A 26,302-nucleotide genomic window follows, 5' to 3' on the forward strand; every position below is an offset into this window, starting at 1 on the left:
GCAGCGCAGGGATGGATCCGGGACCTTGGACTTGACGGAGCGCTTGATGAGGAACCACAGCCCAGGCACGGGAAGAACGAAGAGCCCCAACGACGTGTAGTAGCTCGCCTGCGAGTACCCTGTCCCGCCGCATCGAGCAGGACCGCGGCGTGGTCCAGCGACGCGTGCACCGGGGCGCTACGGACTCGCCTCCTCGGCTCGGCTCGCCACCGGGGGCGCGCGGAGACTACCGCGCCCCACGGCGGCGCCCGCAACCCACCGCTGTCACCCGCCCGATCTGGTGTGCCCCCGGCCGGTGATGCGGGCCAATACCCGATCTGGCGAGCCCCTGGCCGGAGACGTGCGCTAGCGCCCGATTTGGCATGTCTGCGGCTGAAGAGGGACAGGCATCGCGAGAGAGACCAGAGAGGGAGGGTGGCGCGGTGAGGCTCGAGCACAGCCTTGAGAGGAACGAAGGGGATTCCCTAGAGACTATTATATGCTAGGGTTTTCTGATCGGGATCATTTTCAGCCATCAGATCATGAATCGAGTGGCTGTGGGTGACTGGGCTGATATGGGCCGCAACGAAGTTATTTTATTTTCGTTTTTTACAGAATTAAGAATATTTAGGAATAGCAAATGATTTCAAACAAAAAGGTCACCAACAACGAAGTTATAAAATTCATCCAGATTTATAATTTTTGTATTGGTCATTTTTCCATCCGACTTTGTATGAATAATTCAAAATTTAAATTACAAAATAAGAGAATTTGGAATATAATTTAAATGAAAAAGTCGTCAACAAAAAAGTTGTAGAACTAATCGAGGTCTACAACTTTTCTTTTGGTCGTATCTTCATCCAATATTGTTTGAACAATTCAAAAGTAGGACTATACATCATTCATTACACATCTCTCTCTTAGCCATATAACATTTGAGAGATGTTACATTTGTGAACATCGTTCAAATGTGAGAGATGTTACATTTGTGAACAACGTACAGTAGCACTTTGTTAAAATTACGTGAAACTTTTATGCAATGATTAGACACCAAAAATATATTGTCATGCAAGTTTGTAGATTTTTCTGACCAATTTTAGACATTACTACATTCATTTTATGGTAATTCAACAAATAATTACAATAATAACTAAATTTGGTCAGATAATTCTGAAAATTGACACACCAACATATTTTCGGTCAATAAGCATTCTAGAAAAATTTCAAGCAATTTCAATAAAGTGGGACTATACATCCTTCACAAATAAAAACATCTCTCACTTAGTCATATATCTATGTTGAGATGTATCCATTTGTGAACAATGTGTAGTATAGTTTTGTTAAAATCGATTGAAATTTTTTATGCAATAATTATACATCAAAGTCATGTTATCACACAAGTTTATAGATTTTTCAGCATTGTATAAAAATTTTAAGCGATTTCAATAAAGTGGGATTATACATTCTTCACAAATAGAAACATCTCTCACTTAGTCATTTAACTATATGTGAGATGTATCTATTTGTGAATAATGTGTAGTATATCTTCAAATGAGTTGGGATAATAAATGGTTTCAGTTCAAATGAAAAAGTCATAAATAAAAAAGTTGTAGAACTCATCGAGACGTATAATTTTTATTTTAGTTATTTCCCATCTGACTTGTTTGAACAATTCAAAATTCGAATTTTAAAATATGAGAGATGTATAACTTTTGTTTTGATTATTTCTATACTGTCCTAGGCTTCTTTCAGGGTGGATCGATCTCTGGTCACCGGTTCGATGTGTTTTTCTAAAAGATTTTTCTTCTCATGTCTTTTATTTTTTATAAGCAAAGGATGGCTAATGACGCCATAAAATATTCATGGAATCACAAAGCTGTGGTTTTGGTTGCCGAGAGAGAATCCTATAAATATAGTATTATTATACAATAAATTATCAAATTCCTTTTGTAGGTCAGTAGTAATGCGTGGCTTTGTTGATGGCTTTAGCCAAGGTTCGATCGCTCATGAGCACACATCGTGTTTTTTTTAAAAAAATACGGCGCGGCCCGGCTGTTTAAGAGGCCCATCTCCTCTTGGGCTTCGGGTGCGGGATATTTTATTGTTCATCTAATTTAGGTTCAGGAATAAATAATATAAAACACTAGCATAGACATAAAAACATGTTCAGTCTGGTGGTCAAAGCTGTTGGTGGTTAGGTGTGAGGTTCAAGGTTCGATTCTTGAGTGGTGCGGTTTATTTTGGATTTTTTGTGAATTTGTGTGCGCAGACCTACTGGGGTCAATTTCTGTCTTGTTTTTATTTTATTTTCTAGAGCTTTTAGCTCTACCTTATGAAAATTATATCTTTTTTATATGACCTAAGAGGAAGATGATTTTTTGTTCTATTTTCCGAAAATAACTTTACATATAGAGCTTTTTTATATGACGTGAGATGAAGATGATTTTTTTTGTTTTTTCGAAAATAGCTAGAGCCCATTAAAATACAAATGACAATGGGACCAAATATCTAATTTATAGGTAAATAAAATTACAAACTAATATTGTCAATAATTTATGACAATTGCAAGGTAGCATGTTATGACGGAACATAGATCATCATAAACAAACTACTTCTCTTGGTTATGACGATTTTTATTGCGTCTTAATGACGAACACAAAATTTTCGTCAGAAAGTTATTCTCCTCTTGAAAGTCGTCATAAAACAGAATAACTTATTGACGAATTGACTCATTGTCACCAAAAAATTGTCATAGATCCTTAGATTTCTTGTAGTGACGGAGTGTCCAACAACACACAAAGAGTGTGAGATTACTCAACCAGCTTACCCAAAGAGCCAACAACATTAGGTTAAGAATAGTTTCAAAGGGCAATAGTAGAGACATAGGTGGAAGCCTCTATCCTAAGCTCTAAGCCAAGACATGTTCCTAAGCTTTCCTTGGTAGTCCTCAGTCTCGAGCCTCATTCTCTTTTAGGAGCCGAGTAGCGTGAGGAACGTGTGAGAGTTGTAGTCTACAACTTTGACTTCGTTCAAGCGGCAAAACCAAATAGGCACCCCACTATTATAAACCCTACTTTGGATACTTATCAAGTCACATTATGAGTTATGCATTGCATGTAGAGTTGGATAATGATCTCTTTCACATACACTTAGAGTAACTCCTTAATATGTTAGAAGCCTCTCATCTTAACAATGGGAATGGGAACGCTTAATGCTTATTGTTTAGTTGTTTGGGCAACGGTAGAAGTCGAGCATGAGAAGGGAACTCATACTTACGCATGTAGGATGCTACACCTGGATAATTAACTACTAAAACCAATGAGGGTACAACTTGACTTATCTAACTAACCTAGTTAAAGAATAATATCCCTAATATGATAATCTTGATGATAACTTGGATATCTTGCTCAACCGAGGGGTAGGTCGTCGTGAGTGGGATCTCAAATGACATAGCTCGTGGAGTAGTAAGGATCGAGAATTGGGATACGTAAGTCCAAGTAACCACCCATACAGACCACATGTCGTGGATGGGGTCGACTAGCCAAGTAACTAATTGCAGCCTGTTTATCCATGAAACTGGCAATGGGGGTGGCATCAGTCGGGAATGTCCGGGACATTGACCGAGAACCCAGTCATACCTTTCATTAGACATTCAGGCCAGATTAGGGAAATGTTGGAAGACGTGAGGCAACCCTTACCTCATGCACGAGGTATGGTGGTTAGTCCTATTCTTCCATGTGGATACAGTTGTACACCTCTGCAAAGTCTTGAAAGCCTGGAGTCCTTCGGGACGGAACTATTCGGTTGTTCTTTCTTTCTATACCCATGGTAGCATAAATGATGGATTATGAGCATTTTGTCATAATGATAAGTACTGTAATTCTAATGTTGAGCATAGCATGTCATACTCTTAATGAACATCATTGTTTTTCACACTTATACAAATGCTTGATAATTACCCAGTGCATCCACCAAATATTATATGTTGGAATTAAGTCCTACGAGTACAAAATGTACTCATGGTGCAGCCGTTAAGTTATTTTGCAGGTGTTGCTACCTGGTGGATGTGAGGTAGCGCTCTATTCACCGCTGCATAGTAGACCTTAGATCGGGTGAATCCGAGATGAGCTACAAGTTAACTCTGATAAGAATTCAAGCGAGACATCGAAGAGCTAAGCCTAGGAGGAATAACAATGATTATATACATTATGTGAATTCTATAATTTCTTGTAAGCATAATAACTTTGTTAGTTGGGCACGATGTTGGATGTTACATGTGTCGGTTTGCCACATGGGGAGTTCCGTGTCACTCGACTGTTAAAAAGATCCTAAGGCTGCCGCGGTGTGTCCCACATGTGACATGATGTTTGTTGCGGAGGGGAAAATTTGGTGTCCGGCCTATGCATGCTCTTTTCCCTAGGTGGTTCTTCTTGGTAGGATTTAGAAGTTTCGTGAAACATACTTTGATCTTCAATTTATTACAATGTATTACCAACTGCTTTTACAAAAAACCAGTGATGTGTTAACCATCTTTGAAATATGAAATGTTGATATGACAATTGTCCACTAAGCATGCATATTATTTGATTAATTGGTAGTGAAAATTGAAAAGTTTAACAGTTCAAAATCTTAATATACCCTGTCAAAACAAACAAAGGGAGTCTAAGAAAGTGGTACTTATTGAGTACTCAGCTACTTCATGCAATACATCATAACAACTATATCAAAATAATGTAGATGGATTTAATAAAAGCATATCAAAATGGTATATATTAGAATGAGTTAAATGCATGGGCAACCCATGAACTTGTGAAGGGGTGTCACTTACATCCTGTCATGAATGAGTTAAATGCATGGGCAGTTGTACCACAGTGGTCAGTATGGTCCAGAAATGGACCTACGGTGCACCATTTTACAAGTTTAGGGATATGTTGTGCACCACTTAACATGTTTAGGAACCTAGAAATATGTTTTCAAAGTTCGTGAACCTAAGTGTGGTAACCGTTGACAAGTTCTGGGTCATTGATGCATTTAACTCGAACAAACAACCTACTATGGTCATACAAGAAAACAAATGCATTAATGAGCTTGGCACAAAAAATGAGGTGAGGAGTAGGGAGGTTGTGAAGATGCAAGGTAGTAGTTGATATTGAGTAGTAATAGTTATAAGAGCATTTATTGAGTAGAACAGTAGAATAAATTAGGATAGTTGCATACAACTTTGTATCAAAAGACGTCAAAAGAATTTATTACAAATTTATTAGTTGTGTATGTGTGTTGGAGGGCCGAGGTTAGCAATTCCCTTGAATCTGTACCTATCAGGAAGGATTGGCATTAGAAATTGTTCATTTTCCACTCTAGTCCCCCTTACTAGGTGAGAATAATTTTATCCAAACAAATCCACTACCAAGTTAGGGGACCTATGTTTGCAATTTACTAAAAGTTTAGAGATTTGGATAAAACATTATTTTAACAAGTTAAAGAAGTGCTAGTATATTTTACTATGATCATATTGGTTTATGTGGAGTTTCATGGTAAAGCGCTAGAACTCAATGTATCCATTGTTTGCCTTTTCTTTGCTAGGTGCTACCTCTATTCTTTTGTACATGATATTTTTGAATTTAGGGTCTTGAAATGCTATGGAAGCGCCATAAGAGCCCTTTAACGTGCCACCTATCATAAAAAATATCTAGGTTTGTCCTAAGTCAAACTTTTAATCTTTGATTATCAATTGTCTAAAATCTTATATAAATTGACAAAACAATGTTGACATTTCTAGTTTCATTATGAAAATACCTTATATCATATAGCTCTTTTTTCCATTTTGCATCCTTTTTGACCGACGGTTAGCACACCACTAACAAAGCAGTATCCCTACTATTGTACCCCGATCCATAAGCATGGATGCACTACAACATACCCAGGTTCTTGCAACAATCAACATTTGGCATTAAAGAGTAAGTTTACGTCAAGTTATGGATTTTGTGACGCTTGCATTACACATTCCCATTCGTTGTCTATCTGACAAACTTAAAAACCTTTGGTGACAAACATGACTTATTTCATCGCTAAATTTCCGATGTATTGCTTTGTCAAAAAATCTATGACATCCCCATATTATATCATTATTTTAGGAAGAACAGCCTCTAACTATAAGTGCCATAAACCACTATGATGACATGGCTGTTTTTGCACTATAAGATAGCGGGGAGTGGTTGGAGAGAAGGCCAAACAGAGACTCACTTGCTCATGGGGAAGGCCCATGAGCTATATGTATTGTCGGGTTCATAAACCCAAGGTCCCTCATGGACTGGCTTCCCAGCAGAGGCTCGGCCCAACAGACGACGTTACGAACGACGCGCAACTCCTAGGCCAACCCAAATACCTAAACAATAGGCCAGAAGGGCGATCTAATCTCTGATCGGAAGGCCTCGCTAAGGAGGAACAACACTCGCTTCCAACCCCAGCCGCCTCTCTGACCGGGGATGCGCTGAACCCCTGCTTACAACACTTCTCTGACTGGCACAGTCAGAACCAACTAGGACCAACCAACTGGGGACGCCCGCTCGGTAAGGACCAGGAAATGGATGGAGCAATTAAGCTAGGGCACTCAAGTCAACCGCAATACCGAGGACTGTACCCTGCACACCTATAAGACAGTGACCGATAGGACATGTCAGGAGGGTGCCCTGCAACCTTCCAGGCATGCCAAAACCCAAGCAATGTTGTAGGCACCAACATTTGCCCTACAGTGTTGTATGACATGGGCAACAAGACTTAGTAGCATACATACTCTCTCTCTCTCTCTCTCGTTTGTAAGGTCGTCCCCTTCATCTATAAAAGGGGATGCGCTCTCTCCCAACAAGGAGACCCATCAATTCACTTACATCGATTCACCCTATGCTAGCTTTAGACACTCTAAAGCTACATAGAGCGCACGCTCAAACACTTAGCACATAGCAGAGCTCCAGTCACTCTTGGCCCTTCAGACCAGAGTCTGACCAGACCTCTTTCACCCCTCATCTTACTCCCTTTCATTTGTAACCACACAGTAAACTTGGAGCACCTGGGCTCAGGAATAAAGTCACCGACCGACTCAAACTGGACATAGGGCACATTGCCTGAACCAATATAAACCATGTGTCATTGAGTGCTAGGCCACATCCGATCACAACGTACAACAAAACTACAAATATTTATGTGTTGGTCACTTTTTGCACCGATAGTTGGCGCCATCCGTGGGGAAGACACTGTATGTTCACACTTTTTGGTCATTAGATGGCCCACTTTCCCACGACCCTCACCATTACGGGCTCAAGCGACATGACTCGCTTTGGTTCGCTAGAGTTTCCCGCACTCCCATCCATTGGGATGTGGGTTCCTCCTGTCTTTGAGCCATCCTAGGCCTTCCTCTTTGGAAGCCTGGACTTCGTCGCCAACCGGCCCGGCGTACTACACCTCCACGAGGAGGCACTCGTTCCGGCGCCCGTCGGAGGGACGCCCTCCAATGGCTCCGGGACACTCGATGACTTCAATGATGAGGTGCCTACACTTCATTCCGAGCAAATGCTCTACTCAAACCCCGCTATGAGTAATGTACATGATGTTATTTACTCGCTATTTACTATCTTCCGCCGATTATCCAAAGGGACCGTGTTGTTCGCACCGCAACCACCGTACGACCGGTTCCCCTATGGCCTCCCATCCCCTGGGGATGTGTGTGCTCGGGGGCTCTGAAGGATGCTGGCGTCGCCCCCTCTCACATCCAAATTTGTGGGAATGGCGAGCTATGCTCCCGCCACTTTCCACGAACTCCTAGATGACGAGGTTGAGAGCGACAATTCCAACATCAGCAATGTGGTACCTAGCCACCATCCGTCCTAGGAGTATGCTATGGCGAATGCTCTAGGACAGCCGCCAGTAGTGGCAGAGTCCTTGCAGACTCACACCCCTCTGGACCCTCGTGCGGGGGCCCTCGCGCTCGCAAGAGAGCACGGTGAGGAGCTACGACAATGGCGGCAGAACCAACAACCACCTGCGCCAACACGCTCGGTACAGCATGTTGTGCCCCACACACGTAACCCGACGAGCGGCGCTCAGGGTCACGCCTGCTAGGTCCAGCGTGACATCATGGATGAGGCGAAGAATCCCCCATAGTTCACTCAGGCTTGCTAGAACATCGCTGATGCGGCAATGCTTCTACGCGGCGTTCCTGAGCCCGTCGACCCCCAGGAGCGGGCGGTCCATCAGAACCTCCAGGCGCTGGTGGAAGCCACCACCATTCAACAGGCAGAAAGCTCTGCATCGCGACTCCAACTCATGGCCTCTCTCCCTACCAGGGGAGTAGGGACGCACCAAATGGATCGCTCCATCTGCTCACCACTACAGCCGCTAAGCGCAGCACAGGAGGACATAGCTGCGCTGCGGTCTGACATGGTGCCTACTCCACACCGACCACCGGTGCGCGAATGGCTTAGTCCAAACCAAGATGCTCACAGCGTCATCAGCAACCAGCATCAGGCCTGGCATGATGATGACGTCCATCGGGTGGTGGTGAGGGCAGGCGACACAGGCTCCGCCCGGACCATCGAGGGGAGCGGTGAAACGCGCCCCAAGTGTGATCGCTAGCTGAACGACCAGAGTCCTAGCCCGGATGGCCTGGGACCATGGGCCTTTGGCTGACGCATCTAGAGAGCGATGTTCCCATAGTGATTCCGACCGCCCACCAACATCGCCAAGTACACCGGGGAGACGAACCCTGGTATATGGCTCGAAGATTTCTGGCTCGCCTACCGAGTCAGAGGGGTGGATGATGACCATTTCATCATTCAATATCTCCCCATCTATGTGGGGGAACATGTTCGGGCATGGCTTGAATTCCTCCCGCATGACAACATCTGCGACTGGGCAGACCTCAAGAGGATCTTTGTCAGAAATTTCCAGGGGACATATGTCCACCCTGGTAACTCTTGGGACCTCAAGAGCTACCAGCAGGAGCCCAGCGAGTCCCTATGGGATTACATCCGTAGGTTCTCCCAACGATGCAACTCCCTCCCTGATGTCGTCGAGGCAGATGTCATCAGCGCATTCCTCTTGGGGACAACCTATGAGTCCCTGATCCACAAGCTTGGATACCTGAAGCCCCATACCACCCATGACATGCTCGATGTTGCCATGAACCATGTCTCTTGCAAGGAGGCGCTTAGAGTGGTCTTCAATGGAGGCCGAGACAAAGGCAAGGCCAAGCACGAGGGCCCCTCCACGTAGAGGGGCAAGAAGAACAAAAAGGATCGGCGCCGACCGACCAACACCACGTTGGTCGCCGTAGCTAATTATGCGGGCAAGCAACCCCAGCAGGGCCTGCCTGACCACTTCAACAAGTTCATGGATAGCCCATGCACCAACCACGCCTACCCCATCAAACACCTTTACAAGGACTACAAGCTCCTCAAATATTTCCTACGACAGACCAGCAGGCCGAAAGGAGACAACAAAGAGGCAGTAGCCAAGAAAGTGTTAGGAGTATGCCCTAGAGATAATCATTGAGATGATTATATTGCCTTGTATCCATGATATATTATGAGTTCATTGAATTTCCATTAAAGACAACCTGTATCGATTAGCAATTATGTGAATTGTTTGTAAAACTCTTTTACTTGAATGATTATTCTAATGTTGTCCCTGGTCAGAGTTCGTGTGTGAACACACATGAATAATGGATCAACACATTATTAGTTGATGACTATGTTTCACAAGTCATAGACATGGAGATGTCAAACTAATAATGTGGGCACATGTATGACATGGGGCTGGACTCACCCAACGTGAGATGTCGTTATTATCTCTATTCACATCATGTATGTTATGTCCTTAGACCTGAGATTGTTGTATGTATTCAAGATGTGAAACGACCTACTCAGGGACTATCAAACGCCACTCCATAACAGGGTAGTTATAAAGGTGGTTTTCGGGTTTGTCGGGAAACATGCTTTGAGACATAGACATTCAAGATGGAATTTGCCCCTCTCTATATATGAGAGAGATATCATTGGATCACTCTAATGATTAGATCAAGAAATGCATGGCCGTGCTTGGGTTAAGTGTTAACCTATGAGTTGGATCAAATATCGTGTGGCAAGGGAATAACAAGTATGTGGTTTTGTGGTGGTTCATCTAATATGATCTTTGCGTACGCATAGGAGTTGACATGCCTTGCTAGAGGCCGCTATCAACTAATGGCCGACTAGGAGTACTCAGGCCATGTCTATGTGTGCATGAACCCATAGGGTCGCACGCTTAAGGGGCTGGAAGCCTAGTTCGGATTGGATCCAAATTAGACAAGGCTTAGGGTAACTAATGGGCCTCCAACTTGGGAGCTCATTAGGGATGCCTATAAATATGTGGGGTGGGGCAGCGGGGCAAATCAATCCACATCTTTTGGCAGCCACCGCCGCCCATCCTATGCCCACACCTGCTGCTCCTCGTGGACCTAGCAGTCCGGAGGCACAACGCTTCCTCCCTATACGTGTGGATACCTCAGAAGTGCTGCATCTGGAGCACAAGGATGAACCGCACGAACGGGACGGACGGATGGACGACCTCGCAACTGCATGGCACAGCTACGACGCGTTCGACTACATTGAGTTGCTTCCACTGCACCTACGCGTCTAGTGGTAATCCCATGATCTATAACTAGCAGTAGATCCTGGTTTATGAGGTCAAAATTTTTGTTTTCCGGCTAGCGTAGCATCCTCATAACCCTACAGTGGTATCGGAGCTGTTACTGCGTCGTTATAGGTTTGGATGAGTGCGTATGGAGATATGTGTGGTTGTAGATGAGTCTCTGATCATGGTTCGTGATTTTACCGTGTTGGTCTTGTAACGATCTACTCGTACCGGTCGGAATTCCACCATCCGAGTTAAGTGATACATGTAAATCCAGTCATGGTAAGATGGAGATCAATCAGATTGATCGAATCGAACCTAGGTCAAGTGTCGAGCGCATGTGATGTGCAATGGTGATGATTGGATCTACTGCTGGGCGCCGGGGTGCAAGAAAAAGTGTTGTTCGGTGAAACAGCCATAACTTTTGCATACGACCTCAGATTGAGACGAATTCTATATGAAAATTGTAGAGAAAAAATTTTACATCCAATTCTCACCTGCATCGCTGGTTTCGCTGAAATTAGATTTGCGAAAAAGGCCGAGAAGATGGTGTTTTCGGCGTTTTAAGATTAGACGTCGGAATCGGTTAACTCTGTTTTTGCAGGAATTTAAGACTGGTATAGCCCTTATGTGTATGTGATGCATGTATGTAATTAATTCATGGCTTGCATGTCGTGAGTATGACAATATGGCTAGAGCCACTAAGATATTGTCAAATTGATGTAATGGCCTGCGTGCCAAACTATGATGATCCTATCCGCGACTATGTAATCTTCTTCACTGCCTTGCGTTAGTGATAGCTAGTCTTGGTGGACTCATCACTGAAGGATGGCATACATGGATCATGGAGATGAAGATCATCATGAGGAACAGTTCAATGGAGATGGAGATCCCCAAAGGAACATTGGGCTATACCATGTCATATCTCTATGTTAATGCCGTTCTTACTATATTCTACTTTCACGTGTGATAATGTTTTTGTCTACATGTGATGGTGAAGTAGAACGATCCCTCGACAATGTTTAAGTTAAAATGCTTCCCCAAACCTTGCACTATCAGGTGTCTTGTACAATCGGTGGTGGGTCTATGAAATTAGGGTGCCACTAGTTTTCCTTGACTAGACAGGTTCGTATTGGATACTTACAGCAGAAGGGTTGGTTACTTGAACAAGGTCATCCTAACGGTTAGGGACCTTGGAGCATGAGTAGTTGGGCACCAAAGCATAGAGATGCTACCCAACAACAAGAGTCATATGTGATATGATTAGCAAAGAGTTGCTTACCAATCTACCATGTCTTCTAGCGGTGATGCTAAAGCTCACTAGTAGACTTGTTAGTTGTGGGTCTTGAATCACTAAGTTTCAATAGAGGGATATTGATTTTAGTGGGAGTAGATTATATTAAAGTTTTAATATTGTTTACTCTATCTTGGATACATTGCCTTAGTATTTTGCATTACTTTTGTTGTAGATAAATGGCACCTAGCAATCAACCATTTACTTTGCGTTCAATTCTTGAGAAAGATAAGTTGAATGGAACAAACTATGCGGATTGGATCCGCAACCTGAGAATTGTTCTCAGGGCAGAGAAAAAGGAAGAAATTCTAGACACCCCATTACCAGATGAGCCTGCTGATAATGCACCTGCTGCAGAGAAAAACGCTTACAAGAAAGCATGTGATGCTGATCTTGAAGTGAGTTGCCTTATGCTTGCTTGTATGGAACCAGATCTGCAGTTGTAGTTTGACAATAACCATGCAGCACACGATATGATCGTGGCGCTCAATGATATGTTCCAGACTCAAGCCAGGACTGAAAGGTTCAATGTCTCAAAGGCTTTTGCTGAAACCAAGCTAGCAGAGGGTGCAACAGTTGGGCCTCATGTGATCAAAATGGTTGGTTACACTCAGAGGTTGGAGAAGCTGGGCTTCCCAATTGGCCCTGAATTAGCTAGTGATTTTATTCTCGTGTCTCTTCCACCCAGCTATGGAAATTTTGTCACGAACTACCATATGCATGGGGCAGAGAAGGGCTTGAATGAGTTATGTGGCATGCTTAAAACAGCAGAGGCTAGCATCAAGAAAGGTGCTGGCAGTAGCCATGTGATGGCGGTCCAAAACAAGCCTAAGTTTAAGAAGAAGGGCAATTCTTGGAAGAAGAAAAAGGGCAAGGCTAAAGATGAGATCTCTAAGCCAAACCCACCTGCGCCCAAGGCTGGACCAACTGCTAATGCTGAGTGCTTTCATTGTCATGGGAAAGGTCACTGGAAGAGGAACTGCAAGCTGTACCTAGAATCCATTAAGGATCACGGCAGTAAAGGTACTCCCACAGCTTGTACACTTGTTGTTTATGTTATAGACATTTTCCTTGCTAATTCTTATATTAATTCTTGGGTATTTGATACCAGATCGGTTGCTCATATTTGCAATACGATGCAGGGAATGATAAGGAGTAGAAGCGTGGAAAAGGGAGAACGTTGATTTTCCGCGTGGGCAATAATGCAAGAGTTGCTGCGTTGAACGTCGGGACTATGCAACTCCACCTCCCGTCAGGATTTATTATGGAGTTGAATAATTGTTATTTTGTTCCTAGTTTAAGTCAAAACATTGTGTCACCTTCATGTTTGATGAAGGATGGTTATTCATTTGCGAGTAAAGACAATGGTTGTGTGATCTCTAAAAATGACATGTTTGTGGCTTCTGCATCCATTGTGAATGGGTTATTTATTTTAAATCTTGAAGATGCTCCTATCTGTAATATAAGTGCTAAAAGGCCTCGGCTTAATGAGTTAAGTCCTACCTATATGTGGCATTGTTGTTTAGGTCATATAAGTGAGAATCGCATGAAGAGGCTCCATTCTGATGGGCTTTTAACTTCGTTTGATTTTGAATCATACGAGACATGTGAGGCTTGCCTGCTGGGCAAGATGACCAAGACACCTTTCATAGGTTTTCCTGAGAGGGCGGCAAACTTGCTGGAACTCATACATACTGATGTATGCGTACCAATGAGTACGACAACAAGAGGCGGATTCCAATACTTCATAACCTTCACTGATGACTTTAGTAGATATGGCTATGTCTACTTAATGAAACATAAGTCTAAGACATTTGAAAAGTTCAAGGAGTTTCAGAGTGAAGTAGAGAATCAACGTGGCAAGAAAATTAAGGCTTTGCGATCTGATCGTGGAGGCAAATATTTGAGCCATGAGTTTAGCAATCATCTAAAGAGTTGCAGAATTGTTCCACAGCTTACGCCACCTGGAACGCCTTAGAGAAATGGCATGCCCGAGCGACGTAATCGGACTTTGTTGGACATGGTTCGGTCTATGATGAGCCAGTCAGACCTACCGTTATCATTTTGGGGATACGGTCTAGAAATAGCCGCTTTCACATTGAATAGGGTACCATCTAAGTCAGTAGTTAAGACACCACATGAGATGTGGACTGGTAAGAGTCCTAGTTTGTCTTTTCTGAAAATTTGGGGTTGTGAAGTTTATGTCAAATGACTAATGTTAGATAAACAAACACCCAAATCAGACAAATGCTTTTTCGTGGGATATCCGAAGGAAACTTTAGGGTATTACTTCTACAACCGATCAGAGGGCAAAGTGTTTGTTGCTCGAAATGGTGTTTTCTTAGAGAAAGAGTTTCTCAAAAGAGAGAAAAGTGGACAGAAGGTGTATCTTGAAGAAGTTCAAGATGAGCCAGTTGGGAAGGACTCTACGAGTGATGCTAATGTAGCAGAACAAGTTGAGATACCCATGGCAATAGAAACACCACCACAACCATGAAGGTCAGCAAGAATCTGTGAGTTGCGTGGGGATTTGTTATTGTTAGACGATGACGAACCTATGACTTATGCGGAAGCAATGATGGACACAGATTCCGAGAAATGGCAAAGTGCCATGAGATCCGAGATAGATTCCATGGGAAACAATCAAGTTTGGAACTTGGTTGACCCGCCTGATGGGGTTAGAGCCATAGAGTGCAAATGGATCTATAAAAAGAAAAAGGATATGGATGGAAACGTCCACATCTATAAAGCTCGACTTGTTGCAAAGGGTTTTTGGCAAGTTCAAGGAATTGACTACGATGAGACTTTCTCGCCTGGTAGCGATGCTTAAATCTATCCGGATCATTCTAGCAATAGCTGCTTATTTCGATTATGAGATATGGCAGATGGATGTTAAAACAACCTTTCTAAATGGAAATTTGGATGAGGACGTGTATATGATATAGCCCAAAGGTTTTGTTGATCCAAACAATGCTGGAAAAATATGCAAGCTTCAGAAATCCATTTATGGGTTAAAGCAAGCATCTCGGAGTTGGAACATTCGTTTTGATGAAGTGGTCAAAGGGTTTGGCTTCCGTCAGAATGAAGAAGAACCTTGTGTTTACAAGAAGGAAAGTGGGAGCGCTGTTGTATTTCTGATCTTGTATGTGGATGACATATTATTGATTGGGAATGACATTCCTATGTTGCAATCCGTAAAGACTTCATTGAATAATAGTTTTTCTATGAAGGATTTAGGAGAAGCAGCATATATTTTGGGCATCAAGATCTATAGAGATAGATCGAAGAGGCTTATAGGATTAAGCCAAGATACAGTACATTGACAAGGTGTTGAAATGATTCAACATGGAACAGTCCAAGAAAGGGTTCTTGCCTATGTCACATGGTATGCGCTTTAGCGATAAACAGTGTCCTTCGACAGCTGATGAGCGGAAGCGCATGAGTAAGGTTCCATATGCCTCGGCAGTTGGTTCCATCATGTACGCCATGATATGTACTCGCCCAGATGTCTCATATGCTCTAAGTGTTGCGAGCAGGTACCAAGCTGATCCAGGAGAGAGTCACTGGACACTTGTTAAAAACATTCTTAAGTACTTGAGAAGGACTAAAGATGTGTTCCTAATCTATGGAGGTGAGGAGGAGCTCGTTGTAAATGGTTACACCTGATGCTAGCTTCCAAACTAACACGGATGATTCACAGTCTCAATCAGGTTTTGTGTTCACAATAAATGGTGGTGCTGTAAGTTGGAAAAGTTCCAAGCAGGAGACGGTGACCGATTCTACAACAGAGGCCGAGTACATTGTAGCTTCTGGAGCTGCGAAGGAAGGTGTTTGGATGAGGAGGTTCCTCATTGAACTTGGTGTGTTTCTGAATGCGTCCAGCCCATTGAATCTACATTGTGACAACAATGGGGCAATTGCGCAGGCTAAGGAGCCAAGGAATCACCAAAAGAGCAAACATGTACTACGGAAATTTCACCTCATTCGAGAGTTCGTTAGACGAGATGAGATCAAGATGTGCAAGATACACATAGATTTGAATGTTGCAGATCCTTTGACAAAGGCTCTTCCACAGCCTAAGCATGAGGCGCACATAAGAGCTATGGGTATTAGATATCTTCGAGATTAACTCTAGTGCAAGTGGGAGATTGTTAGGAGTATGCCCTAGAGATAATCATAGAGATGATTATATTGCCTTGTATCCATGATATATTATGAGTTCATTGAATTTCCATTAAAGACAACCTGTATCGATTAGCAATTATGTGAATTGTTTGTGAAACTCTTTTACTTGAATGGTTATTCTAATGTTGTCCCTGGTCAGAGTTCGTGTGTGAACACACATGAATAATGGATCAGCACATTATTAGTTGATGACTATGTTTCACAAGTCATAGACATGGAGATGTCAAACTAATAATGTGGGCACATGTATGACATGGGGCTGGACTGACCCAACGTGAGATGTCGTTATTATCTCTATTCACATCATGTACGTTATGTCCTTAGACCTGAGATTGTTGTATGTATTCAAGATGTGAAACGACCTACTCAGGGACTATCAAACTGCTACTCCATAATAGGGTAGTTATAAAGGTGGTTTTCGGGTTTGTCGGGAAACATGCTTTGAGACATAGACATTCAAGATGGAATTTGCCCCTCTCTATATATGAGAGAGATATCACTGGATCACTCTAATGATTAGATCAAGAAATGCATGGCCGTGCTTGGGTTAAGTGTTAACCTATGAGTTGGACCAAATATCGTGTGGCAAGGGAATAACAAGTATGTGGTTTTGTGGTGGTTCGTCTGATATGATCTTTGCGTACGCATAGGAGTTGACATGCCTTGCTAGAGGCCGCTATCAACTAATGGCCAAGTAGGAGTACTCGGGCCATGTCTATGTGTGCGTGAACCCATAGGGTCGCACGCTTAAGGGGCTGGAAGCCTAGTTCGGATTGGATCCGAATTAGACAAGGCTTAGGGTTACTAATGGGCCTCCAACTCGGGAGCTCATTAGGGACGCCTATAAATATGTGGGGTGGGCAATGGGGCTAAGCAATCCACGCCTTTTGGTAGCCGCCGCCGCCCATCCTACGCCCGCACCTGCTGCTCCTCGTGGACCTAGCAGTCCAGAGGCGCAACGCTTCCTCCCTATACGTGTGGATACCTCGGAGGTGCTGCATCTGGAGCACAAGGACAAACCACACGAAGGGGATGGACGAGACGACCTCGCAACTGCATGGCACTGCTATGACGCGTTCGACTACATCGAGTCGCTTCCGCTGCACCTGCGCGTCTAGTGGTAATCCCGTGATCTATAACTAGCTTTAGATCCTAGGTTTATGAGGTCAAAATTTTTGTTTTCCAGGCTAGCGTAGCATCCACATAACCCTACAGTGGTATCAGAGCCTATTACTGCATTGTTATAGGTTCGGATGAGTGCGTATGGAGATATGCACGGTTGTAGATGAGTCTCTGATCATGGTTCGTGATTTTACCGTGTTGGTCTTGTAATGATCTACTCGTACCGGTCGGAATTCCGCCATCCGAGTTAAGTGATACATGTAAATCCAGTCATGGCAAGATGGAGATCAATCAGATTGATTGAATTGAACCTAGGTCAAGTGCCGAGCGCATGTGATGTGCAACGGTGATAGATTGGATCTACTGTCGGGCACCGGGGTGCAAGAAAAAGTGTTGTTCGGTAAAACAGCCATAACTTTTGCATACGACCTCGGATTGAGACGAATTCTATATGAAAATTGTAGAGAAAAAAATTTTACATCCGATTCTAACCTGCATCGCTAGTTTTGCTGAAATTAGATTTGCGAAAAAAGGCCAGGAAGATGGTGTTTTCGGCGTTTTAAGATTAGACGTCGGAATCGGTTAACTCTATTTTGCAGGAATTTATGACTGGTATAGCCCTTATGTGTATGTGATGCATGTATGTAATTAATTCATGGCTTGCATGTCGTGAGTATGACAATATGGCTGGAGCCACTAAGATATTGTCAAATTGATGTAATGGCCTGCGTGCCAAATTGTGATGATCCTATCCGCGACTATGTAATCTTCACTGCCTTGCGTTAGTGATAGGTAGTCTTCGTGGACTCATCACTGAAGGATGGCATACATGGATCATGGAGATGAAGATCATCATGAGGAACAGTTCGATGGAGATCCCCAAAGGAACATTGGGCTATACCATGTCATATCTCTGTGTTAATGCCGTTCTTACTATATTCTACTTTCACGTGCGATAATATTTTTGTCTACATGCGATGGTGAAGTAGAACGATCCCTTGGCAATGTTTAAGTTAAAATGCTTCCCCAAACCTTGCACTATTAGGTGTCTTGTACAATCGGTGGTGGGTCTATGAAATTAGGGTGCCACTGGTTTTCCTTGACTAGACAGGTTCATATTGGATACTTACAACAGAAGGGTTGGTTACTTGAACAAGGTCATCCTAATGATTAGGGACCTTGGAGCATGAGTAGTTGGACACCAAAGCATAGAGATGCTATCCAACAACAAGAGTCATATGTGATATGATTAGCAAAGAGTTGCTTACCAATCTACCATGTCCTTGCGGTGATGCTAAAGCTCACTAGTAGACTTGTTAGTTGTGGGTCTTGAATCACTAAGTTTCAATAGAGGGATATTGATTTTAGTGGGAGTAGATTATATTAAAGTTTTAATATCGTTTACTCTATCTTGGATACATTGCCTTAGTATTTTGCATTACTTTTGTTGTAGATAAATGGCACCTAGCAATCAACCATTTACTTTGCGTTCAATTCTTGAGAAAGATAAGTTGAATGGAACAAACTATGTGGATTGGATCCGCAACCTGAGAATTGTTCTCAGGGCAGAGAAAAAGGAAGAAATTCTAGACACCCCATTACCAGATGAGCCTGCTGTAGAGAAAAACGCTTACAAGAAAGCATGTGATGCTGATCTTGAATGAGTTGCCTTATGCTTGCTTGTATGGAACCAGATCTGCAGTTGCAGTTTGACAATAACCATGCAGCGCACGATATGATCATGACGCTCAATGATATGTTCCAGACTCAAGCCAGGACTGAAAGGTTCAATGTCTCAAAGGCTTTTGCTGAAACCAAGCTAGCAGAGGGCGCAGCAGTTGGGCCACATGTGATCAAAATGGTTGGTTACACTCAGAGGTTGGAGAAGCTGGGCTTCCCAATTGGCCCTGAATTAGCTAGTGATTTTATTCTCGCATCTCTTCCACCCAGCTATGGAAATTTTGTCGCGAACTACCATATGCATGGGGTGGAGAAGGGCTTGAATGTGTTATGTGGCATGCTTAAAATAGCAGAGGCTGACATCAAGAAAGGTGCTGGCAGTAGCCATGTGATGGCGGTCCAAAACAAGCCTAAGTTTAAGAAGAAGAGCAATTCTTGGAAGAAGAAAAAGGGCAAGGCTAAAGATGAGATCTCTAAGCCAAACCCACCTGCGCCCAAGGCTGGACCACCTACTGATGCTGAGTGCTTTCATTGTCATGGGAAGGGTCACTGGAAGAGGAACTACAAGCTGTACCTGGAATCCATTAAGGATCGTGGCAGTAAAGGTACTCCCGCAGCTTGTACACTTGTTGTTTATGTTACAGACATTTTCCTTGCTAATTCTTATATTAATTCTTGGGTATTTGATACCGGATCGGTTGCTCATATTTGCAATATGATGCAGGGAATGATAAGAAGTAGAAGCGTGGAAAAGGGAGAAGTTGATTTCCACGTGGGCAATAATGCAAGAGTTGCTGCGTTGAACGTCGGGACAATGCAACTCCACCTCCTGTCAGGATTTATTATGGAGTTGAATAATTGTTATTTCATTCCTAGTTTAAGTCGAAACATTGTGTCACCTTCATGTTTGATGAAGGATGGTATTCATTTGCGAGTAAAGACAATGGTTGTGTGATCTCTAAAAATGACATGTTTGTGGCTTCTGCATCCATTGTGAATGGGTTATTTATTTTAAATCTTGAAGATGCTCCTGTCTATAATATAAGTGCTAAAAGGCCTCAGCTTAATGAGTTAAGTCCTACCTATATGTGGCATTGTTGTTTAGGTCATATAAGTGAGAATCGCATGAAGAGGCTCCATTCTGATGGGCTTTTAACTTCATTTGATTTTGAATCATACGAGACATGTGAGGCTTGCCTGCTGGCAAGATGACCAAGATGGCTTTCACAGGTTTTCTGACTAGCATAGCAATCTCATAACCCTACAGAAAGGAGGCACAGCAGGCAAGGACGGGGATAGCTTCCCCGACCCCAAGGAATGCATCATGACCTTCGGGGGATCCGACGCCATCTGCTCCAAGCACCAGCACAAGGTACACTACAGAGAGGCACACACCGTCGAGACGGCCGTCCCCTCCTTTCTTAGCTGGTTAGAATCTCCAATCACCTTCGATCAAAGGGACCATCCCTCCCATGTCGCTAGACCAGGATGCTACCCGCTCATCATCGACCCCATCATCCGCAAGAAGTGCCTCACCAAGGTGCTGATGGACGGAGGCAATGGCCTCAACATCCTCTATGTCGACACACTCGATGCCATGCACATCCCCTGATCAAAACTCCGCCTAGCGGGCTCTCCATTCCACGGCGTGATCCTAGGAGCGCAGGCGTACCCGCTCGGGTAGATCGACCTATCCATCATGTTTGGCAACCAAGCCAACTTCCGCTCGGAGGTCCTCACCTTCGAAGTGGTGGACTTCCTAGGGTCCTACCATGCCATCTTGGGGTGGCCATGCTACACCAAATTCATGTCAATCCCCAACTACACATACCTCAAGCTAAAGATGTTGGGACCGAACGGCGTCATCACCGTGGACCATGAGCATTTCGAGCTTGCCACCGTCGTCATCAACTCATCTGAGCTCCCATGGCTCGGGGAGTCATCGACCCTAGCAGTCCCATACTACAACAAACCAACCTCCTCGATGGCCTTCCGCCCACTCGAGAAACCAAGGCGGTGGGAATCGACCCCACTGACCCTATCAAGATGGTGCAGATCAAGACCCAGCTCCCGACCAAATAGGAATGCGAGCTCATTGATTTCCTGTGCGCCAATCATGATGTCTTCACATGGAAGCCTTCTGACATGTTGGGCATATTGTGGGAGGTCATCGAGCACACGCTGCGCCTCATCCCAGGATCAAAGCCCACCAAGCAGCGCCTACGTTGCTTTGACGATGAGAGACATAGGGCCATAGGCGAAGAGATCACCAAACTCCTAGCAGCCGGATTCATTAGAGAGGTATTCCACTCCGATTGGCTTGACAATCCTATTCTTATTAAAAAGAAGACCAGGAAATGGAGAATGTGTGTTGATTATACTGGCCTCAACAAAGCGTGTCCAAAGGATCACTTTCCTTTGCCACGCATAGACCAGATAGTCGACTCCACCTCGGGATGCGAGATCCCCTCCTTTCTAGATGCCTACTTAGGCTATCACCAGATTGCAATGAAAGAGTCTGATCAACTCGCAATCTTGTTCATCGCCCCATATGGTTCGTACTATTACATAACCATGCCTTTCGGTCTGAAGAACACTAGCACCACCTACCAAAGGTGCAAGCAGCAATGCTTTGCAGACCAAATCAACCCGCTCGATCAGCCTGATCAAGCCAAGCGGCCGAAACCAACAATCGCCGTCTATGTTGATGACATAGTGGTCAAAACGGCTCAAGCTTGCGACTTGATCACAAACTTGGCCACAACATTTGCGAACCTTCAAAGGTTCAACATCAAATTGAATTTCGAGAAATGTGTTTATGGGGTTCCAAAAGGGAAGCTGCTTGGATACATTATGTCCGAGTGCTGCATCAAGGCCAACCCCAAAAAGATCACGGCCATCTCCAACATGGGCCCTATACGCAACGTCAAGGGCGTACAAAGGCTCATCGGCTGTCAAGCTACCCTGAGCCAATTCATCTCTTGGCTCAGTGAATGGGGGATGCCACTCTACAAGCTCCTCAAAAAGATGGACGCCTTCATCTGGACCGAGGAAGCTCAGTAGGCTTTGGAGAGCCTCAAAGCATCACTGGCATTGGCCCCAATCCTCGTCGCTCTTAAACGGGGAGAACCCCTCCTCCTCTACATTGCAGCGAGCAACCATGTGGTGAGCGCCACCCTAGTTGTCGAAAGGGAGGAGCCGGGACACCACCTTAAGGTCTAGTGACCCATATACTTCATCGAGGAGGTACTCACTAACTCCAAGGTCTGGTACCCCTAGGTGCAGAAACTCCTATATGTCGTGCTGATGGCGACCTGGAAGCTCCTGCACTACTTCACCGACCACAAGGTCACGGTCGTCACTTCATACCCGCTCGGAGACATCGTCCACAACCACGACGCCGCGGGACAGATTTCCAAGTGGGCACTCAAACTCATGGGCCATGACATCAGGTATGAAAGGATCAAGATGCCCAAGAGGGGGGGTGAATTGGGCTAATTCTAAAATTCTTTGCAATAATTAAATCCTACGGTTAGCCCACTTCACCCCTTGTGCCTAGAAAGTGTTTCTATTGTTCTAACACACAAAAGTTTAGCAACCTATGTTCCAATCCTACTCTAGCATGGCAATTCTATGAATGTAAAGACAAGAATTAAATTGCTCAAAGTAAATGCTTAAAGTAAAGAGAGAAGGAGGAACGCGGTGATGTTTTGCCAAGGTATCGGAGAGTCACCACTCCCCACTAGTCCTCGTTGGAGTACCCGCACAAGGGTGTAGCTCCCCCTTGATCCGCACAAGGATCAAGTTCTCTCTACGGGTTGATTCTTCGACACTCCATCATGGTGAATCACCCACAACCACTCACAACTTGAGTTGGGTCATCCACAAGCTTCATCGGATGATCACCAAGCTCCCAATCACCACCAAGCCATCTAGGTGATGGCGATTACCAAGAGCAACAAGCACAAACTCTCACTTGACCATGACAAGCCTAATGAGAAGGGGGGATGCACACTTTGCTACTCTTGCTTTCACTAATGAGGCCTCTCTCTTGGATTCTCAAATCTCAATCACCTCACTAGAACCTTGCTCTTCTTGGCACTCTCAAGGGTGTTTCTTAGTTGTTGGAATGAGCAAAAGTGATCTCTTAAGTGAATAGAGGAAGTATTTATAACCCCTCATTCAAAACGAACCGTTATGTGCCTTTGTGGGGTGACCGGACGCTCCGATCAGGTTGACTGGATGCTCCAGTCAGTTCACCCAAAACCGAGCAGTTAAGTGGTGACCGAACGCTGAGCAGCATCCGGTTAGCACTGACTGGACGCATCCGATCATGAAAACCGCTCTCAGGAACCTTACTGGAGTCGACCAGACGCTGGCACCCAGCGTCTGGTCGCTCACCTCTTAGCATTTGGTCGCACCAGACAACTTCACCTTGATCAAATGAACTGACTGGACTCTGCGCTAGCGTCCGGTCACACCAGAACTAGCGTTTGGTCAGCATTTGACCCTCCATTCACTTCCATCTCGCAATCATATATGAATGAAGTTTGCTCAAATTGATCTAAGGGCTTTTTAGGAGCTATCTAGTGCTAGATTTGACAAGTGTGCACCACACCTAACATACTAGACTCATCTAGGTCAAGCTACCCGTCCATACCCCCTTAATAGTATGACCAAAGGAAAAACAAAGTCCTAAACTACTCTTAGTGTCTCTTCAACTCCAAACGACACTTAGAACTAGTCCAACCTTTACCTTATCGTCCATCCTTTGAAAACCAAAACAATTTCCATCGTAGGTGCATGACAACCATGATTGCCCAATCAATTGCCATTACCATGACCTAACTTAATTGCATCTACAAAACACACATTAGTCACAATAATCTTGTATTGTCATTAATCACCAAAACCCAACTAGGGGCCTAGATGCTTTCAATCTCCCCCTTTTTGTTGATTGATGATAATACCACCTCGAGTATGTGAAAGAGATGAGGTTTTTAACATGCTTGGTTCATATAAGCTTTTGACAATAAGAACAAAAGAGTTAGGCAAGCTTATATGACCTAAGCCAACATAATGTACTCAAAAGATATGAAATAAGCATGAGTACAAGTAATAAAGCTCATTTGCATCGGAGTAAAATGCAAAAGCAAAGCAAATGAGCATAACACAAGTGATATGACATATAAATAATTCAAAGTAGACAGCACACATGTCACATATCACATAAATATCATGATCACATAGATATTAGTTCGATGCATGAAAGTAAACACATGAATGCATAATAGTGTATCACACATAAAAAACCATAATATAATAGATAAGCTAAGCTCCTCCTAGATAAGTTGCTCCCCCTAAGTCTAACATACTCAATCCCTCTCTCCCTTTGGTGTCAAACACCAAAACCTAAGGGTCAGTCAGCGGGGCTGCAGCGGACAAGTCAGATGCTGAGGTACGAGGAGCGAGCTGGAACTGTGTGCCATCATCATCTGACCCTGAGCTCTGAGCTGTATGACCCTCTATAGCTGGAAGTGACACTGAAGCGGTCTGGGTCGGATCAGGAACTGGTGCGGCCTGAGACTCTGCAGGTATGACTATAGCAGGTGGCTCTGATGATGCAACTAACAAAGGGAGCGTCTCTATAGTCCTAGTTATAGGTGCAACTATGGAAGGACCAGGGACATGTAGATATGACAGAGTAGGCTGCCCTGTCAACTCATTGAAGGTAGCACCAAGGCTCTTAGAGACTGTAGTATCTGGCTCAAGCAGCGAGGAAGTCTGAGCCGATGTGAAGCCCATCTATAAAGGTGTGAACTACGGGGCTCGCACTGGCGAGGCAAACCACTGGGACACCTGCTCTGTATGTGAAGGAAACTATGCTGCTGGCTGTCCCTGACTCTGAAGCCTACTAGGCTGTAAAGCTAGAGTCATAGAAGTGGTGGTAGGATGGCCAATCTAGGGTGAAGGCTGTGGTGGTGGAGCCCCAGTAGCAGTAACTACATGCTGCATAAATCTAAGTAACTACTACTGCATAAGGAGCTGCTGCTGATGCATGGCCTGCTGCTGCTACTGGATCACCTGCTGCTATCGCTGGAACTCATCCTGCCTGGTCTGAAACTATGCAAATATAGCAGCGGTCTCCTGAGCCTAGCGAGCCTGATCCTGCCTCATCCACTAAAGGATAGCAAGTAGAGCGGGGTCTATCTGTGGTGCAGGTGGAGCTAAACTAGAGCTACCAGCCTCATGGTCATGTCGTCGTGGAGGCATCTAAGGGATATCCTGGTAGTCATCATCTAAGCTATCACTAGGGTGCTCTCGACCATCCCCTCCTGCTGAGCATCTAACTACTCCTCCTCTGTAGCTGCAATGCCCTTGATAGTCTCATCCTACTGGGCTACAGTCTCTGGCACCTTTGGGAAACGGCGCGGCAGGCTAGGTGCACTCGACCTACTGTGATGGAGCATCTGAGTCATGTTATAGGCAGGAAACTCTGTAGTAGCACCACTATACTCTGCTAGCATCTTAGGTGGCCTCACTGTAACTGCTCTATGAATCAAGAATGTAATCCAATGAGCATAGGGCAACTGTCGGTGACCTCTGAACCCCTCTGCAATAGTGTCCCCCATCTCTGATAGTAAGAGATCCCAAATATCAAAGACAGTCTGCTGCATCAGGGTATTCAGTAGCCATAACTAAATGCGAGTCAAACCCTCGCGATATCCCATCCTCGGAAGTAGGGTCCTCCTCATGATAGCATCAAGCACTCTAGCTGTAGGTGTGAGGTCACTAGGTGTCCTGCTCGACCCTTCACCGAATGGCTCTGTGAAGCAATGGCGGATCAAATCTGTAGGAGACACCATACCGCCATGAGGGCGTCTAGAAGGCACTGTCTGACCATAGCAAACCTCATGTAGCCAGATGGGCTGCTCCTGAAGCCTGAGTATCTCCCTGACCCTGAAGCTCATCAGCTTGTAGTCTCTGCCTCTGAATGCAAAGTGAATGAATCTATGCTAAGGGTCAATCCAAAGTGTAGCATAGAACTCACGGACCCAAGATGGAATATATCTACCTATCTGTCCAAGTAAGTATGTCACCCCTAGCAAGTAAGATAGGTAAGGGCAAATATGCTCTCCTGCTGCTGCTACAATGGACTCAATGTTGCACAACCTCTAAGACCTGAATGTTGCCCCACTGTTAAGATATGCATTATAAAACCTTCCTACAGTGGTGTGTAGAAGCCCTCTAAAGTACGCTCACCCCTCCTCGGAGGGAACCACTCCTCAAACTGCACAAATCTGAGCTGTTGAACCTGTTTGGCCATGGCGGCCCTCAAATCTAGATGAGTCACTACAGACAGACCCTATGGTCTAG

At 44.4% G+C, this 26,302-nt stretch overlaps 1 protein-coding gene and 1 pseudogene across 1 annotated transcript; both read left to right on the forward strand.

Moving 5' to 3' along the window:
* Positions 1-12,117: 12,117 nt before the first annotated feature.
* LOC136543695 (uncharacterized) lies at positions 12,118-13,097 on the forward strand (annotated as a pseudogene).
* A 5,820-nt stretch (positions 13,098-18,917) lies between these two features.
* Positions 18,918-21,988, forward strand: LOC136543697 (uncharacterized). The gene is made up of 3 exons (XM_066536076.1): positions 18,918-19,604; positions 20,193-20,353; positions 21,709-21,988. Exons 1-3 carry the CDS (start codon positions 18,918-18,920, stop codon positions 21,986-21,988), a joined length of 1,128 nt encoding a protein of 375 aa, XP_066392173.1.
* The last annotated feature ends 4,314 nt before the right edge of the window (positions 21,989-26,302 follow it).

Source organism: Miscanthus floridulus, chromosome 3, assembly GCF_019320115.1.
Source record: "Miscanthus floridulus cultivar M001 chromosome 3, ASM1932011v1, whole genome shotgun sequence".
Lineage (NCBI taxonomy): Eukaryota > Viridiplantae > Streptophyta > Magnoliopsida > Poales > Poaceae > Miscanthus > Miscanthus floridulus.